The sequence below is a fragment of the Halichoeres trimaculatus genome, unplaced genomic scaffold (assembly GCF_033239565.1).
Source record: "Halichoeres trimaculatus isolate MK-OKI-2021-1 unplaced genomic scaffold, fHalTri1.1 fHalTri1_scaffold_1, whole genome shotgun sequence".
NCBI lineage: Eukaryota > Metazoa > Chordata > Actinopteri > Labriformes > Labridae > Halichoeres > Halichoeres trimaculatus.
The window spans coordinates 13,976,825-13,995,074 of NW_027437179.1; the positions used below are offsets into that span (position 1 = coordinate 13,976,825).

The 18,250-nt window shown below is 41.3% G+C and overlaps 1 protein-coding gene across 19 annotated transcripts in view; it reads left to right on the forward strand.

Annotated features, from left to right (window-relative positions):
* Positions 1 to 18,250, forward strand: part of nfasca (neurofascin homolog (chicken) a) — a 166,478-nt gene that overhangs the window by 129,359 nt on the left and 18,869 nt on the right. For 12 of the 19 annotated variants that reach the window (XR_012598352.1, XM_074672800.1, XM_074672856.1 and 9 more), the window contains 20 exons: positions 768 to 879; positions 1,036 to 1,220; positions 1,329 to 1,460; positions 1,590 to 1,733; positions 2,084 to 2,195; positions 2,326 to 2,492; positions 4,869 to 5,016; positions 5,210 to 5,334; positions 6,639 to 6,683; positions 7,348 to 7,449; positions 8,483 to 8,680; positions 8,905 to 8,975; positions 9,166 to 9,388; positions 9,515 to 9,630; positions 9,745 to 9,955; positions 10,646 to 10,768; positions 11,491 to 11,664; positions 12,983 to 13,009; positions 15,769 to 16,002; positions 16,632 to 16,754. Coding sequence is in view for 18 of the 19 variants with exons in the window: in XM_074672800.1 (XP_074528901.1) it covers positions 768 to 879; positions 1,036 to 1,220; positions 1,329 to 1,460; positions 1,590 to 1,733; positions 2,084 to 2,195; positions 2,326 to 2,492; positions 4,869 to 5,016; positions 5,210 to 5,334; positions 6,639 to 6,683; positions 7,348 to 7,449; positions 8,483 to 8,680; positions 8,905 to 8,975; positions 9,166 to 9,388; positions 9,515 to 9,630; positions 9,745 to 9,955; positions 10,646 to 10,768; positions 11,491 to 11,664; positions 12,983 to 13,009; positions 15,769 to 16,002; positions 16,632 to 16,754 (2,772 nt within the window). In the remaining variant the exon portion in view is untranslated. The remainder of the gene's footprint in view (positions 1 to 767; positions 880 to 1,035; positions 1,221 to 1,328; positions 1,461 to 1,589; positions 1,734 to 2,083; positions 2,196 to 2,325; positions 2,493 to 4,868; positions 5,017 to 5,209; positions 5,335 to 6,638; positions 6,684 to 7,347; positions 7,450 to 8,482; positions 8,681 to 8,904; positions 8,976 to 9,165; positions 9,389 to 9,514; positions 9,631 to 9,744; positions 9,956 to 10,645; positions 10,769 to 11,490; positions 11,665 to 12,982; positions 13,010 to 15,768; positions 16,003 to 16,631; positions 16,755 to 18,250) is intronic. The other 7 variants (XM_074672909.1, XM_074672917.1, XM_074672924.1 and 4 more) reach the window with 5 other exon arrangements.

The following is an 18,250-nucleotide window of genomic DNA, read 5'->3' on the forward strand; positions in this document are numbered from 1 at the left end:
AGCAGTTTGATGAATTTATGTCAAATCTTTCATTACAATTTGTGTTTAATTCCTCCAAGTGACCTGCCAATGACTGATGGTTATCTATCCTACAGTGATTATACAAAATCACCAGAAGACTGAAATATATGTGCGTTTATAAAAAGTCTTACAAGCTTAAAGTCAGCTCCAAGAAACACAAAGGCTCTGCTCAAAAGGTTCCAGTTTTGGCAAGTCAACAACCAGAAGTCTACTGCAGCTCAGGGCTTCAGCCAAGCCCCTCTAAAAAGTTTAACACAGGGAAGAGGGCTAACGGTATCAGCTCTGTGTCCCTAACAATACTTTATATTGATGTTAGAACTATTTAAATACATCAGCTATGAGCAAACTTTAAAAGTCTTCATTATTTAGCTTTCATGCTAATCTTTGACATCTTTAATCTCTTGGCAGACAGAGAGCAAGATCAATGACTCTGTTGTTCTCCCTGCATCTCTTAATGTCCCTCTTTGAGAGGAGCCAGAGAGCGTTAAACCCGTTTACAGGCTGTTTTGGCCTCACAGCAGACTGCAGAGACAGCCAAAGCCTGCTGGAGCTGGAGCAGAGCCACGGGGAAATGATCAGAGTGATGGTAGAGTTAGATTAATGTGGCTGTTTGCCTCACAGAGAGGAGGTTTAGCTCCTTATAAAAAGTGAGTCATGGTACTGAGGTAAACAGTGGTGCTCCTGGGTTTGATTCTCGAGGTGTTATTTGTGTGTTGTTTTGACCCCTCTTTGTTGCTTGTCTACAGGCCGTAAAGTAGTGGAAACCACGCCTACCTTCCTCTCACCTCTGGGGACAGAGAGCTCAAAAATGGTGCTACGAGATGAACAACTGCTGCTGGAGTGCATCGCTGCTGGACTGTGAGCTCACACACATACACACATACCATAAAGAGATCAGACTATGCAATCTATTAGTCTGTCAGTGTATAGGGTTTGGTTGAGCAAGTGTAAATACACAGCACACAAGCTCATGCTCTTTTTTTTTAACCTTTCCTTTCTATCCCTCACTTTTAGTCCGACGCCCACCATCAAGTGGTTTAAGAAGGGCGGGGACCTTCCAGCTCAGAAGGTGAAGTTTGAGAAGTTCAACAAAACCCTGAAGATAATCAATGTGTCTGAGGAGGATGCTGGGGAGTACGTCTGCATGGCCGTCAATCAGTTAGGCAGCACACGTCACTCCATCTTTGTGCAGGTCAAAGGTGAGAAACTGCAGAGAGGTAGATGTAGCCACTACAACATTACCAACCTGTGGTGGACTGTTATCACGCTGCACTGCAACATTTAACCTGACTGCCTGTGCTCCACAGCGGCTCCTTATTGGCTGGACAAGCCATCGAACCTGGTGCTGGCACCAGATGAGAACGGACGCCTGGTGTGTCGGGCGAATGGAAACCCCAAACCCAACATCCAGTGGCTGATCAACGGCCAGCCTATAGACAGTATGTAGAGCTGATACTTAAAAGATTTTAATCTTCTCACTTTGATCCAACACACGTTGAATCTCTATATTATACCTGCACAAAATAAATAGATATATTTCTTCATTCTCCTTTTTTCCCTTTCACCAGGTGCTCCTCCTAACCAGGGTAGACAGGTGCTGGGGGACACCATCATCTTTCGCTCAGTGCAGATGGGCAGCAGTGCTGTGTACCAGTGCAATGCATCCAACCAGCATGGCTACCTGCTGGCCAACGCCTTGGTCAGCGTCCTTGGTGAGTTAGGAACAGAGAGAGTGTTTTTTTTTTCATTCTATTTGCACAGGTACAGAACAGAAAATGCACATTTTTCTTTTTTGTTTTACTCCTAGATTAGGCAGCAAGATCCAGAAAAATATAAATGATGAGACACTCTATGCATTAGAGCCTCTGAGTAAAGAGAAGAAAAGACTCATCTTAGCTTCTTACCAGCTGGAGCAGCCCAATAAACTCTCTCTGATTATTTTTCTGCTACCTTTGAACTCCTCAAACATCATTTTCCAGACGTGTTACACTTCCATGACACTCAGACTCGTGTTGAGAACAGAAGTAGTGAACATTTTCTCTGCTCTTCCTCCTCTGTGCAGACATGCCTCCGAGGATGCTGGGCCCTAAAAACCAACTCATCAGGGTCATTGAGAACAACCGCACCTTCCTGGACTGCCCCTTCTTTGGTTCCCCTCTGCCCATCCTACGCTGGTGAGCCTGTGATACCTTTTTGTTTTCAAACAAAAATACCCCATCACTTAATTAATAATCTCTACTTCAACACCAGATATGGAGGTTATACATTTGGTTTCTCAGTTTAAATGTTTTTGTTTGTGTGCAGGTTTAAGAATGGACAGGGAAGCGGGCTGGATGGGGGTCAGTACAGAGTCTACGTGAACGGCACTCTGGAGATCAAACGGGCTCGGGCAGAGGATGAGGGGACGTATACCTGTGTGGCCAACAGCATCCTGGGGAAGGCTGAAAACCAGGTCCGCGTGGAGGTCAAAGGTCAGATATTATATCACAGCTGCACTCAGCCTCTGAGGCATCCTGCAGTGACTCAGTATCCAAGCTGACATAATCCTGCAAACTAGAGAATCCATCTGCTTATTCACACAGCAGTCGTGGTCTTCATGTGGTGCTCAGGATGGGAAGCTAGTTTTCTGTTACAACCTTGTGCTGCTGTATTTGTGGTAGCAAGTGGAATGAAAAGGAAACAGCTATTCAGCTCTACCATGTAAAACTAGATACAAAGTAGCAACAGTGGATGCCAATCCGAAATGAGTGCAGATTTTTTAAACTACTACATATTCATATGGTGCAGAAATCCCAGACTCTGTCCGTAAACTGAACAAAATGCTGCATTCTTAAAACAGCTCTTCACAAAACTTGCTGAAAATATATTCCTAGCCAGTTCCTGATATGTTGGAGGGCTAAAATATCAAGGTCCGCTCATAGCTTCTCCCTCTACAGGCTGTCAGAGAGTTAGCCAATCAGAGGGAAGGGGGTTTGTGGAATGAGGAACCTTAAAGTGATACTCCGGGATGAAACAAGTTGGGTCCTATCATAAGGTTTAGGGCAGAAATTACCCCTACAGCAGTGTTTTTGTGCAGCAGAAGCCCAGAGCGCTCACACCAAACACCCCCTCCCTGCTCCTCTGCCGGTTTCCTCTGCACTCAGACGGGGCCATATTTTACTTGACACAAATAAACGGACTCCCACCGAACAAGTCTGATATGGGTCTGCATTCACGCTTTATTTAGAGAATTTTCAGCGCATTACTTTCACACAAAAACACAGCTAAATAAGGCTCTAGTTCTCATCGTGTCGTAAAACGGCGCTACCACGGCTGCAGAGCCACAGCTGGCTACCAGGCGCTCGCCGCTTAGTATATCAGTCCGCGCTTGCGGCGTGCAAGATATAAACAAACACGGGTAGTCTGCCAGGACGAAGAGACACGATGAGAACTAGAGCCTTATTTAGCGGTGTTTTTGTGTGAAAGTAACACACTGAAAATTCTCTAAATAAAGCGTGAATGCAGACCGATATCAGACTTTTTTTGGTGGGAGTCTGTTTATTTGTGTTTTTGGTCAGTAAAATATGGCCCCGTCTGAGTGCAGAGGAAACTGGCAGAGGAGCAGGGAGGGGCTGTTTGGTGCAAGTGCTCTGGGCTTCTGCTGCACAAAAACACTGCTGTAGGGGTAATTTCTGCCCTAAACCCTATGATAGGACCCAACTTGTTTCATCCCGGAGTATCACTTTAAAGAGACAGTAGTGGAGCAGGAAGAGGCAGAGGCTGAAGTAATGGTTTTCTATAAACCAGTGTAAAAAAAAAGATTAAAACATGTTAGTAAATGTAAATTAAGCTGCTTTGATGGACCAGAGAGACAGAATAAGGACTTAAAAAAGCAAATGTCCCCACTTCAATTACACATAATATATAAATAGTTAAGAATCAAAGATGGCTTCACGCCTTTGAGACTTTGTGTCTTTTCATGTCCAGTTTTTTGACAGATTTAAAGTTTTGATGTCAGCTTTCTTATTTTTTTGTTGTGAGGACATCTGCAGCTAGATTTAACAAAGTGTAACACAGTAAACCCATTAATATAGCTTCCCATCTTGAGTGTCAGTGAAAAAAATGGCCGCTATGTGATGAAGGTGGAAACAGTTTTTGTTGAAATATTGCCAAGCATCAAACATGAACGGTTTCATAATGTATTGTGACTTAATTAAAGCATGACTGTTGTATGTTTAACCCAGGTTTATGGATCTGCTCTGAAATATGAAATGTGTGATGATTTTCTCTCCTCGTGCCAAACAGTCTGTTCCTGTGGATTAAGATCACATCTGTTGTGCCTTAATGAAATTGCCTTTTATTCTGTTTACTACAGTTACATTTGTAATCCAGCTGTTTAAACGGTTTTATTATCCAGCCTAGCTTTAAGAGCTGAACTAAAAACATCTGTACTGAACTTAAATGTCAAGCATATAAGATAATGATTTTTAAAATCATATTTTATCATTCTGTATCCTCCAATTTACTTTGACTACCACAGATTTGCTTAGTAAGGAGTATTTTGGAGGCAGCCTAGACTACAGTCAGTTTGTTCCAGTCTGAATAGTTTGTATCAAGGAGATTTTTCTTACAAACTTAAAATGTGAGACATTTTTAGAAAATCTGACAGGTTTAAAAATCGGTCACCTTCTTTAGATCCTTTTGCCTGCTTCAACATTAAAAGAGAGAATTAAGAAGTGGTTCTGGTAAATTTAGCTGTAAGTGTGTAAGTTTGTAAAATATTTTCAAGTGAGTGTCTTACGTCTGACTCATTGTACACAGTTTCATTTGTAATTGACCTTCCTGGATTCATTTTCAAACCAACTCAGAAGCGACACGAATCGTTCGAGCCCCGGAGCATCAGTCCGTCATCAGGGGCACCACGGCTCGCTTTGACTGTAAAGTGACCTTTGACCCCAGCCTCTCTGTTACCGTGACCTGGATGAAGGACGACAAACCTCTCCAAATGGGATGGAGGTAACACCACCAACACTGAACCTTTAACACATTAAACAACATCAAACAAAGAGAGAGTGACACCATAGAAGAAGAAGAAGACAGGCTAGCATCGCTTCGTGCAGAACTGCAGTTAGCACATTAGCATGTTAGCATGTTAGCATGAAGGAGATTCAGCTTCTCACCTCATAATGTCTCATCATTTGTCTCCCAGGTTAAAGAAAGACGAGGAGTCGCTGACCATCCCCAACGTGAACGAGGGTGACGAGGGGATGTACACCTGCACTGCTAAGTCTGACATAGACGAGGACTCATCCTCAGCCCGTCTCACTGTGTTAGGTACACTTACATGAAGACAGAGACAGACTGAGACTTCGCTTGGACCCTCACATGCCCTCACTCTTATATGATCTCATATAGCATAACTTGTAGCTTACGTAAGAGATCATATCGCAAAGAAATTAAACCTGTCAGGAACTTTTTGCTAAAGTTCAATTTACAAACTGAAACAAGCTAAGAGAAAGCACTGACCCCTCCACAAACACATGTCTTTAGTTTTTCTAAACTCTGCGCTCTTTTACAGCTCTGTGCCTTCACATGGAAATACCTCATGTTTTATTTTTGTTGCAGTTGTTACTGTTTACTGAATCACTGACGTAGCTTAGCTTTAACGTCCTCCCACTGATTTTGCATGCAGTAGGGTAGCGCCGTGCTGTAAAGGAAGTGTTGTAGTGAGGCTGTGCTGTAGTCTCAGTTTGAGCATCATGTGTGACCACGACTCTGACATCTGAGACTTCTGCATTAGTGTCATCACAGGGATAGTTCAAAAAGTTCTTACCATATCTAAAGATTTTAGACTTTTCTTCAGAATCAGGACTTTTTACTCTTTTTGCACCAACATGTAAAGTCACATTTACACTTGGACACAATCATCAGCAACACCAACAAAGACCTTTTTTAACATTTCTCTCCTCGGTAGTAAAAGAATTGATCTGTGACTGATCCATGGACAATATCCCCTCAATCCTTCCCTTGAACACCTGTTCATGAGGACTTTGTGAAGAAAGTCTGCATGCTCTGCACAGAGACACAGACAGAAGATTGCTGAAACCACCCCTACTTTAAAATAATCGACTCCCCTGTGATTTTTCAAAAAGTTTTGAGGATGTAACCACTGTGATGTGACTGGCCGGGCAGAGTACAGGATCTCATTGTCTGCTCTGTTAGTCTCTGTTTCAGATTAAATGTTCACAGAGCCAGGTATTTGTGCTGTAATTTGACCAACAGGCATGTCAAACTGCACAGTAATATACTGCCGATCATCACAACTGATGTGGTTTCACTGGATGAAGACATGACCCTTTTTTCAGTCTCTTGTAGTTGTCCCTCAGTGATAAATCATGAAAGTAGGGATGTTATAGAGCTCTGTCTCACAGCTGTATTATTTCACTCTGGAAGTTAGTCATGGCTGCAGAAGTCTCAGATGTTTGTGATGAACACATGATGGTCAACAACTGAAAGTGAAGCTGACTCGTAATAACAATATTAATACTTTTGTGCCAAATCAAAATTGAGTGATCGTAGACTAACCTGTAAACTCTAACCTTTATACCCTCTTCCTGATCCTTGACCCCGGCCCACAGAGGAAGCCTCCCTCAACCCCTCAGTCTCTAGTGCCTTGCCTCCAGGTAACACATGACTAAGGTGGAAATCTCTGTTCTTCCTTTCTTTTCTTTTTATTTCTTTTTTTTTCCTTTTCTTTTCTTTTCTTTTCTTTTCTTTTCTGTTGATTTTTATTTCTTAAATTTAACCTTTTTTCACTTTTCTGTGTTCAAAATTTGTGTCATAATGCTGTTGATGTTTTTTTTTTCCAATTATGTTTCGTGCCAAATATGGTTTTTGTTTTCTTGTGTGTTTTAGAGAAAAAATAAAGTTTTGAATTCAGAATGGGTTTTGTGTATGCATGCACCAAAATCCATTTTTCTAATCTCTTATTTAGTCTGGTATCTCTTTCGTGGTTTGGTCCAGAATCAGTTTTTGCCAATAATATTTCCCATTTCTTCAGATTTTATCCTGTTCTTTTTATTAACAGTTTCATAGATCAATTTTAGCCCATTTTTAAAAAAAATTTTAAGCAGTGTTCTGAAAAAAAAATCCAAATTATACTCTGAGATGATTCAGTTGTTGTATGTGATAATTCTCACGTCCATCACCTCAGACTTCAGCTCTGATCAGAAGAATGACCACAGTACACCTAGGGTGTCATGTGTGTTGCAGCATGCCTCTTCCTGTTTGTCACCCTCTTGTAAGGTAGTTTGTGGTATGTTGAGGTTTGTTCCTGTTTCTCTGCAGACCGTCCAGACCCTCCCATGGATCTGGATCTATCCGACCCAGCAGCACGCAGCGTTCGACTCACCTGGATCCCCGGGAATGACCACAGGAGCACCGTCACCCGTCAGTACACACTCTCTGAAAAAAGTCTTTTGCTCAGCACTCTAAAAGAACATCAGTGTCTAATTGACACTAACTCAGAAAAAAGAGACTGTTTGTAGTCTGTGCTGGATGAGAAACAGTGCAAAGAAGAGCAGCCAGCCCTAGGCTTTAAAAAAAAGAGCAGGAGCTATTTTCTCATTTCATTAAATTTTTATTCTCATAAATGTACATTTTTTTGCTAATGAACCTTTTTTCTTTGGGTTTATTATCATAAATAGTAAGACTAAATTCTCAAACTAAATCCTCAACACACACCAACCACCTTACATTTTTTTTTATACATTTAATGTAGAGTTTTTGGTTTGCGATAATTATAGTTACCTGAGTGGACAGGGCAGGGCGTTGTAACTCTGGAGCCCTAATCTGAACATCCAAACACAACCTCTCCAAAGAATAAATTACAACATAAAATACTGTGTCATCGATCTCTTCAGGTTTAAATCGAGTTACTCTTGTCTTCATCTCCATGTTCTTACTTCAGCGTATTAAGGGTTTAATCCTATTATACAACATTTTTCAGAAATGCCAGGTGTTTAAGCATTCACAGACCTTTATTTGTGTGTGACAGGTTCAGCTCATCCATGTTATGAACTCCTTTTGCAGTTATGTGAAATGTGTTTGGAAAATGTGAAAGGAGATGAGGACTCGGAAGGTTAAATGTTAGTTTGTCTCGAGTCCTAAAACCCTGGAGAGGAATTGTGAACACAGTGTTAAGAAATAGTGCAGCACTTATAATCCATCAGAGGAATAGGATTGGGAGGTCTGTACCTCATAAAGAAATAATTATAATGTGTATTTTTAGAATGGCTTGTAAAATTAATTCTGCAGAGTCATTAAGAGGAGGAGATGAGGGGATTAAATGGCTTTTTAACAGAAGACATGAGGTTACAGCAGCAGGAGGAGCTGACCTGAGAAGCTTAAAACCTGCTGAGCACTTCAAACTTATTACGCTTCATGAGAAAATGATCAAGAGCTCCTCTTTGTGCTCTTGCAGAGTTCCTGGTCCAGTTTGAGGAGGACCACTGGGACCCGGGCAGGTGGCAGAACTTGTCATCTTACCCCGGAGACCTCAACTCAGTCATTCTGCAGCTCTCGCCCTTCGTCAACTATCAGTTCAGGGTCATCGCCATCAACTCTGTGGGCCAGAGTGAGCCCAGCCGGCCCTCGCCTCGATACAAGACCAGCGGAGCAGGTGAGAGGCACACATAGAAACACACACACACACATACAAATCACAGGATGTGTGATTAAAGATGAAAAGAAATTGATTGATCCTGTAAAAAAAAACAGCTCAGCTGATTTTGGAGTAAGTGATGTCTAATTTTGGAATAAGACAGCAGAAGTCTTTCTGAATCTGAAGTGTGTTTTTGTGGGTGTTGTTTGATGTGTGTATGTTTGGTTTTGTGTTAAAAAAAGCCCCAGATTCCATCCCCAGAGGCCTGCGAGGCTGGGGCTCCAAGAAGGATAACATGGAGATCACTTGGGAGGTGAGACGTGATGCTTAACATTTTAGTAAATGTAGTGACTGCTGCTTGGCTTTAGGAATAAAAATGTTTGTAATCATAAAATCGTAACAGTGAAACTGAGCAGGCCTTTTGTTGAGATCTTGTCCAGATCTCATTGAGATCCTTAACGCTTCATAACTTTACATGTTGGGTTGTGTTTGTCTTTCTCCAGCCTCTGCTTGACCTGGAGAGGAATGGCCCAAACCTGCACTACAGCGTGTGGTGGAGAAGGAAAGACTCAGGAGAGGAGTGGAGCAATGTGACCACGGTGGAATCCAAATATGTCGTTGAAAGCACAGAAACCTACGTGCCTTATGAGATCAAAATCCAGAGCAGGAATGACTTTGGATCAGGACCTGAGTCCAACGTGGTCATCGGATACTCTGGAGAAGACAGTGAGTAAAACTCTTGTGAAAAACATTTTCTAAAGTGAGCCACTTCAAGATCTTTCTTTTTTTAATTCACTGTCTGACAAAACCTCTAAAATGATCCACATATTCTGCGTCCTTTTCTGCGTTCAGAGCCCACAGACGCTCCCACTGAGCTGCGAGTTTCAAAGGTGGACAGCACCAAGGGGAACGTCCACTGGAAGTCTGTCGATATGAACTCCGTCCTGGGAGAGTTTAAGGAGTACAGAGTGAGATGAAACATGTTTCTGTGATCAAAGACAGACGCAGAGTCAGTCTGAATATCGACTTTCCTTTCCCCTGCTCTTCACTTCACTCACTCTTCTCTCCTCTGCGTGTCCCAGCTCTATTACTGGCGTGAAGCCAGTCTGGTTCCCGGTCTGGTGGTCAGTAAGGAGAAGAAGACAAAAGGTTTTTACACAACTGCAGAGGAGCCGTCCGGCATCCTCAGCGACCTGGTTCCCTTCTCTCAGTACAAGATGTTCATGGTTGTGGCCAACAGCCGGTTTGAGAGTCCACCCAGCAACACAGTGGAGTTCACCACCAAGGAGGGAGGTGAGAGGACGCAGCAGAGACAGACCACGCCACCTCAAGGCGGGAGAGTTATATACAAAATTGTGTTTTGTGTTATACCTTAAAGGATTAAATGGCTTCATTTTAGATGTACCTGTGGTGTCATGTCTCTGTGGAGGCAGCTCTGGGCTAAAGCCAGTGAGGTTGAGGCACAGTGTTAGAGGAAAAACTCTCTGATAGGACACCATAAGTCTGTCTGAGTGTACTCAGGGTTTTTTAAGGGTACGGTTTTGATATTTTTTCAATAAAAATATCTAAAATGTAGCTTTTATTTTCTTTTCTACTGGTTTTGCTCAGTTTGTCCATCTCAGCTTTGAGTCAAAGTCTAAAAGGATTTGTTGTACCAATGTTTGGTTACCAACTTTGCAGTGTAGCAGGCTGAATCCCTGTCAGCAGAGCAAATACAAGCTGTATTTTCATAGTAGTTTTTTTAGAGAGGCCAAAAAATCTTCTGGCACAAAGAGACTGCGCCACTGGAGGAAATGCTTATATGGAGCTTGAGCACATCTAGTGGCCATTTGTGGTACTGCACCAGTAAAAGCTGGTTGTCTCGGGTCTGGGAGGGGAGTTTTTACTGTCCTCTTGTGTCCTTTTCTTGAACCACAGGCCTTTCTCTTGCTTTTTAAATCCTCAGGTTGATTTTTAAATGTCTGTTGGATTTTGTGTTTCTAGTGCCGGATGCTCCAAAGTTCTTCCGGATTAACCGCAAAAGTTTCGACACCATCCACCTGCAGTGGGACAAACCTTTGGAGCCCAACGGCATTTTGATCGGATACCAGCTCAGGTATCAAACAGGTGAGCTGCTCTGATTTATCATAGGCTGAGTGAGTACAGATGTTCTTTTTATGAGTGCATAGTTTCAAACTTCAGAGTGTATCAGAGTGCTTCTCAATTTGCTGTGAAGTATTTAAGTCTTTTCTGTGTTTAATAATTTTATAGCACTCAATGTTTTCAGAAGCTTAATAGTTTTAGCTTTACCTTCTGTTACTGTATCCGTTCATTGTAGACACCACTGGAAATATCCAGAAATTTCTCATCAACTACCAGCTAATCAGGAAGTGACAGATTTGATTTTGATGGATAAAGGTGAAAGGTCACTGTGATGTCCATACTTTTGTAGTCTGAACTGAATAAACAGTTACTCTGACATAATTTCGAGTCTGTTAAGCAAATAAGTTAAGTCAAAGCCATTTGTTGGATGTTTTTCACAGACAAAGAGTCAGAAAGTGCTAAATTTAGAAAGAAAATTATTTGTAGTGTAGAATGAGAATCAAAAAATAAAAGTAAGTAAAACTTCAAACAGAGCTTCCTGAAGTTATAAACAAATTTCAGTCTACATCCTGAAAAACACATTTCTGGCCATTATTATTTTAAGCTGAGTGTAACTCCAGTGTCAACAAGGGACACTGTCTTGTTAACGTGTCAGATTTGAAGAATGTTCAGGTACCACCCGCTCATCACTGTGACATTTCAAAGACCCTTCACTCGTCTTTCTATCTGTGGTTCTTTGTGTGTAGTGAACGGCTCAAGAGCGGGTCGTCCCCAGCTGGAGACGTTTTATCCAAACGTGACAGAATTCACCATCCGCCTGCCAGACAGATCAACCCGCTACAGGTTCTACCTGTCGGCGCTCACACAGGTGGGATCAGGAGAGGTCTTTGCGGAGGAGTCTCCACACTTCGCCAATGAAGGTGAGTGTTTCTAAAGATGGACATCTGTTTGTTCAGAAGTGTCACATCCCTGTGTTTCAAATAGTTAAGTTCAGAAGTGGAGCTGAGACAGGCTTTTAAGCTTCTGACCACTTCAAAGTCCTTCAGTACTTCAGTTCTTCAAAGTCAAATGCTTCTCCCTGTCGAGCATTCAGCACGGGATCAGCACCCTACCAAACTGTGTAATTACATTATCTCCAACAGCTTTCTCTGATGTAAAGCCACGATGGTTTGATAATGTGTCTACAGTGTGAACATTTGTTTTTCAGAAAAGGCAAAGTCCTTTAAGAAACATCATTTTTTAGATGTTAGGTCACTACGGAACTGGTCAAACAGATTGGTTTTAGGGAGTCCAAACTATTTTCAAAGAGGGTCACATATGATTTGGTGACCAAGGGCCAGTGGTTCTTACTGACAATTATTTATCACCAGTGAAAGTAACATATGAAAGCTGCATAGGAAAGCTGCATTTGTTAGCTATTTCTTTTAGTGTTTTCTGTAAAGATCAGTCATTAAGTGTGGTCAAACATACTTGTTCCATCATTACAGACTGATGAAATCAAACCTCACCTGTCCCCCAGGTGTCTCTTGACGCCAGATGATCAGTTGTCAGTTTTTTGCTGTGTAAACATCAGCAAACTCTACTTCTGACCAAGGAAGATGTTCTCCATCAGGGGGCGATATGGGGGAAGTTTGTCAGGATTTATTTTATGGCAGGGTCAGGATCTGGATTGATTGTTTTCAGGATGTTTTTAAGACTTTTTTGACCTGCAAACAACATTTCTGAACACGAAAAGAAAATGGACCTCAGGCTTAGATTGACCCCCTGAGTCTGATTTTGTAATGTCTGGTTTAAAGGTAATTTCTTATTTAAAATTCAAACTTGGTGTCTGATGACAGTGAAAGGTTGTGATCTCTGTATCCAGGTTTTTGAGATAACTGTGTCTCAGTTTTTTTTCTTATCTCATTATTCTTAAAATGCACATTTGACTTGACATCTGACCCAAATTTCTCTTTGATTCAGTGTCTTTGAAAGTCACTCAGATTATTTACAGACTTTGCTCAGAAAACAATCATTTTAGCCCAAGGAGCTAGATTAAGATCCGTGCATGGTCAGGTATCTCACAAACTGGATGGACTGCACTGTAACGTACCTCAGATAGTATGTGTCAGATATCAGATAGTATGTCTTATCCAACCTGTCAGCTGCTTGTTGTTCTCTTATACCTCTCCCCTCTCTCCTGTCTCCCTTTCCTCTCTGTTTTTTTTTTTAAATTTATTTATTTGTTGTTGTTGGCAGAAAACTTTACTGACACTACAGGGCTAGGTAATAAGGAATGAGAAGCACAGATTATCTGCCTGTCGCCTTCACTCACCACTATCCTCCATATCTGTCTAACTGTCCATCTTGGCAGCAGTGTAGTCCACCTTTGTTGTACTATGCCTCTGTAAACTCAGATTCATAACGGTAATTATGTCATTGTTGAGATTAGAAACACAATTTTTTTTTAGTTTGGTTACAGTTTTTGAAGCAGAAGGTTAGGGATATTTTGTGTCCATAAACAGTCCCATAACTTCCCAGCTTCTTTTTGAAAAGTGAAGATTAGAGTAAAGATCTTAGATGCTAATTTTATTGATGGACTGAACTGCTGCCTGTACCAACTCTTTCTTTTGTTTCCCATCCTTCCATCTGCCTGTCTGCCTCTTTTACCGCCATCTTTTTCTCATGTATGAAGCTGTCGTCTGTCTGCAGCTTCATGCTGTCAGGGATTAAAGATGCTCATTCGACTTGTTAGGATTCTGAAATGGTCTAACAGAAATACAGTGTTGATTTGAAATAAGAGAATTAGCATATTGTCTGCATAGAATTAATGACGTCAAATCTTCAGTGTTAAATTCTTTTGAGTTTGAATTCAGGTTGATATTTAACTTCTAATTTCTGAGCTAATCCCTGATGGCACCTTTTTTTAAATATCAAGCAATCTCACAGCATCACTGCTTCGTCCTGTCTGCTGCACAGCTGAGCTGATTCATTCACAATGGATACACTGTCATGATGCTGCTGTTGGTCTGAGAGTGTGTGAGTGTGTGTGGTTGTGTGTTGAATAAGAGGAAAAACACGTCCATACATCAGAATGTTGAGATAGGAAACATTTTGATGAATGATGCTGCTTTATGAGCCTGGTTCAGATGATTCATCTGCATTAAGCTTGCTCACTCACACTGGCTTCATCATCTTGCTTCTGACTTTAATGTCACCCTGTCGTCTACGTTTGTCGCCTCTGTTCACCCAGTCGGCTGTATATACAGCGCTGGGTGGCACAGGTAAGGTGACCTGTAGCTTTGGGCTCTGCCTCACTGGGCTGAAACGACTCGTTAACATGCTGATGTTTCTATCATCTGTCTTTCGTTATTCCTTCTCACGCTGGTTTTTGAGGGCATGCTTGGCATCGAGCCTGCTGATACAAGCATGCTGGCGGGTGGGATGGTTGTTTGGGAGTTGGTTGAGATTTTGCACAATGTGAGACGTTTGGTATGAGCAGGGGCCTCAGCCGTGGAGATGACCTCGACTTCAAGGTACAGTAAGAGTGACACTTGAGAGGCTCTTCTGCTTCCAACCAGAGGACAAGAGCCCCCATGGGAGGGCTTTTTTGTTTCTTTCACGTCAGCTATAGATGACATCCCCACAAATTTATCAGCCTCTGCTTTTAGTTTAAATATAATTAACATCATTCATACAAGACCCTAATTTAAAAACATTCATACTCCGCATTGTTTTTAAACCGCAAGCAGCCGTCCAGGAAACTATATGACTATACTGATAACCTGAAACCACTTTCATTTGAATGTTTATCACTCTTTAAAAAAATGTTTAGAAAACACAAGTTAAAGCTGCTATAAAGAGAATTTTAGCTACTTATGAAAAAGACCAGAACAGTATTGACTCTTTTTTAGGGTCAACAAAGTCAATCCAGACCATCAGCACAAAGATTAATCAATTGTAGGTAACTCTTTTAAATACCTGTCAGCATTTCTGTAGTGTAGATGTAAAATAAAGTATGTACAAGAGTACAAGTAGTACAAGAAGCATGCTTCTTGTACATTTTACACAACAAAGATTTTCAGAGTGATGTATTTTACTCTTAAGAGAGGGTGTGAGGATATTCTTAGTTTAAACACACCACTCAAACTTACATGAAACAAAATCCCAGACAGAAGACGGACAGCTTTGGGGTGCCAGAATCAACACAGACAAATAGTTTTTCATCTGCTTTTGTTTTTCTTACTAAATATGGCTGGATGCCAACAAACAAGTCAAAGGAGTCTTTCTTTCTTTCTTTCTTTCTTTCTTTCTTTCTTTCTTTCTTTCTTTCTTTCTTTCTTTCTTTCTTTCTTTCTTTCTTTCTTTCTCAATTTATTCATTTATTTACTTTTTACATGTGCTGAGTTTTCTTTAGGTTTATTTGGCTGTTTTATTTTAGAACATTCACAATCAAGTAAAATTCATTTGAAAAACAATGCATAAAAGACATATGATAATAAAAAAGGTACAGTATCTGAGAAAAAAAAATAATATTAACTAGGTAAAACATTGTTAGACAGAAAAAAAACAAAAAAGCTAACTGTGTCTAAACATGGGGTAACCTGAAAATGACTCTGAACATTAATAACGTAAATCTACTTCATTTTAACCAGAGCCAAACAAGAAGAGTTCCCCGGGAGTCACCCTCCTCTCCTGCTGTCATATTTGTAAACATGGATTCCTGCTCTAAATCATTTAAACCCACAGGCTGAAATGGTTTTCAGTGGGATCAGGTGTTTTAAACACGGTACATTTGACTTCTTTAGCAGTGTGTGGAAACTGTGAATAGATTCAGTGAAGGTAAAAGAAGAAACTTGATCTTTGTGATTATTTCTTTGCTGATGATTAAAGTTGTGGTTGATGATGGTGATGAGTGTTGCTGCTGCTGCTTCATGAGGAGCTCATTGTCAGCTTCGTGGTCATCAACCTGGTCGTGTGTGTCAGTGATGTTCCTGCCTCCCTGTTGTTAACCCTTTGCTCTCTCCCGCCTCCTCCTCCTGTAGTCGAGCTTACCGACGCCTCCTTGGGTGCAGAGCTCACCCCTACTCCTCCTCCCGCTCTACATCCTCCTACCATCGCTCCTACAACCATTAGTACCTCAGCTCCTACAACTGTGGCTACGACTACTCCTTCCACCACCACCACCACCACCGCTGCTACTACTACGACTTTGGCGCCCACAACCTCCACAGCTCCTGTGCTGGTCATCACCAAGCAAAATGATCAGACTGTATTGGGTACATGCTGTTGTCCCGCTTCGGTTTACACAGTCTCACTCCAGTTTTAGCTGAGCATCGATGATACTTCTTGATATCAAAGTACTTCTCCCACCTGACGAAACAGGAAACTACATCAGGGCTGCATTCCAATAAGCTGTGCTTTACCTGCTGCACAAAAAGTGGGGATTTCATTCAGAATATTGGGATGTAGCCAGAAAACATTCTCCTGGTCAGGAAGTGAGACCCTAAAGTTTTTAGTCATGATAAGACGAATACAACAGGTGAATTCTTGGGAAGAGTAGAACACTCAAAAGTCATCATGGAAGCAGGTAGTTTTTGTGATATTGGCAGAAATGATTGTCTGCTTTTTGAAGGCTCCAACAGCTTTAAAGTCCACTCCAAAAAATAAAACTTACACAAAGTGTAAACCAGACAGTCTGTGGACTCTCTTCCACTTGGATTTTTTATGAGTGAACAATTTTATTTGAGCAGTCCTTGATCAGAATCGCTCCCTTAGACACCCACAATGCTAGCACTATGTGTAGGTCTACCCGGAGCACCATGTGAGGTTGTTGTAACTGTGCCCTCTCTGCCCTTGCCCCCTGACCTTTAACCCTTTACCCCTGATCCCTCCACCCCCTGTGTAGTGGCCCCTGGGCTGGACATCTGGAATCTGACGGTGGAGCCTAACAGTAACTACGCTAACGTCAGCTGGAGACACAACTTCCCGGCCGGCAGCAGCGAGTTTGTGCTAGAGTTCACACTGGACAGTAAGAAACCAGACCAAGCCCAGCTTGAGAAACTGAAACCTAAAGCTGAAAATAAAACAGACCGAGCACACAGAGAATCAGTCCAGAGAGTACAAAGCACACCTGCTTGAAAAATATTTTACAAAAATTTAAAAATATTAGGGAAAAGTAAAATAACTTAGATATCTCCTCAGATTTATCTTTAACTTCTGTTTGCGGTGACAAACTCACAGAGTCATCATGTGCTCACAGGGCATCTTTCAGCTCAAGTGTCGTTCTTTACATTGCATTTACTTTTTAGCAGCCTAATCCCACCTAGCTAATCCCACCCAAAGAAAGGGTTAGGACCCCCTGGGGAGGTTGCCAAATGCCTTCTAAAATCAAAAACTTAATTTACAGTAGTGTGTTTAATCCATTCCTTCAGACAAAAAGGGGCGTTGCATTGTGGAAGTTAAACCACCACACTGACAAACTTGCAGAAATAGATTAATGAGGAACGTTTGAGTACTTCTCAACGTTGTTGAAGCAGTTAAATTACAGTTAAATTTTAGTTAAAACCATGCAAACAAAACAAGTTTAATCTGTTTTGACGTTTCTTAGTTGCCTTAAGACCCCCAAGGTGACTCAGCCAGGACAACAGAGGTAGGCTATCATTGGAGACCGATTAGTTTATAAAACACACCAATATGTGTGCACAGGTTGTCTAAATTTCTACACATTGGATAAATTAAGTATCTGAGGCCTTTTATGAGTTTTTGCCTGATTTTGGATCGCCTTGTTTGTGTATTCACACGGCAGGTGGTTGCCGGTCTCGTGCACTGCTATTTTGGGGAACATAGGCTGAAAAGTTTGGAAATCCCCGACTTAGCTCACCTGGTGTCGGGTCATCAGAGTAATCAATAAGAACATAAGTCTAGTCCACCTTTAACTTCACCACTGTATGTTATTTTCCATAAACAGCAAAAAAAAAAAGATACATGAAACCATTTAATTGATTAAAGAATACCAATTTGAGGACTTGTGTAAATATATTCCTATGGTTTGGTGTTGCTGGGTCTCTGTCTCTCACATTGAAGTGACTTCTGAAACCCAGGTAGCCACTTTGTGAATCAGGTGTGCAGGTGTTTGGGACCTTATGAAGAAACAGAAGGATTCAAATTCAAATTCAGCAGTAGTTTGCACATAATAATCAGAAAAAATGTCTCTTTAGTATTAGAGCATAAAGAATTAGTAAAACCACAGAATAAAACTTGAGGTTATAAGACATTTTTGTTGAAACATTTTTATATGAAAGTGAAAATATTCCATATCTCCCATTCAAGTTGACTTTCAGCTGCAGCAGAAGCTGCTTCCCTTTTGCCGTGTTGTTTAATGACCCTCTCTGTTTAACGGTGTAAAACTGTGATTATCAGCTGTCATCATACCACAGTTTGTGTCTCTCACAGTCTACTTCTCTCGTTTCTCTCCACACGTTGGAAATGTTAAATGTCGTCATGTCACTGATTACTCCTGTGTAG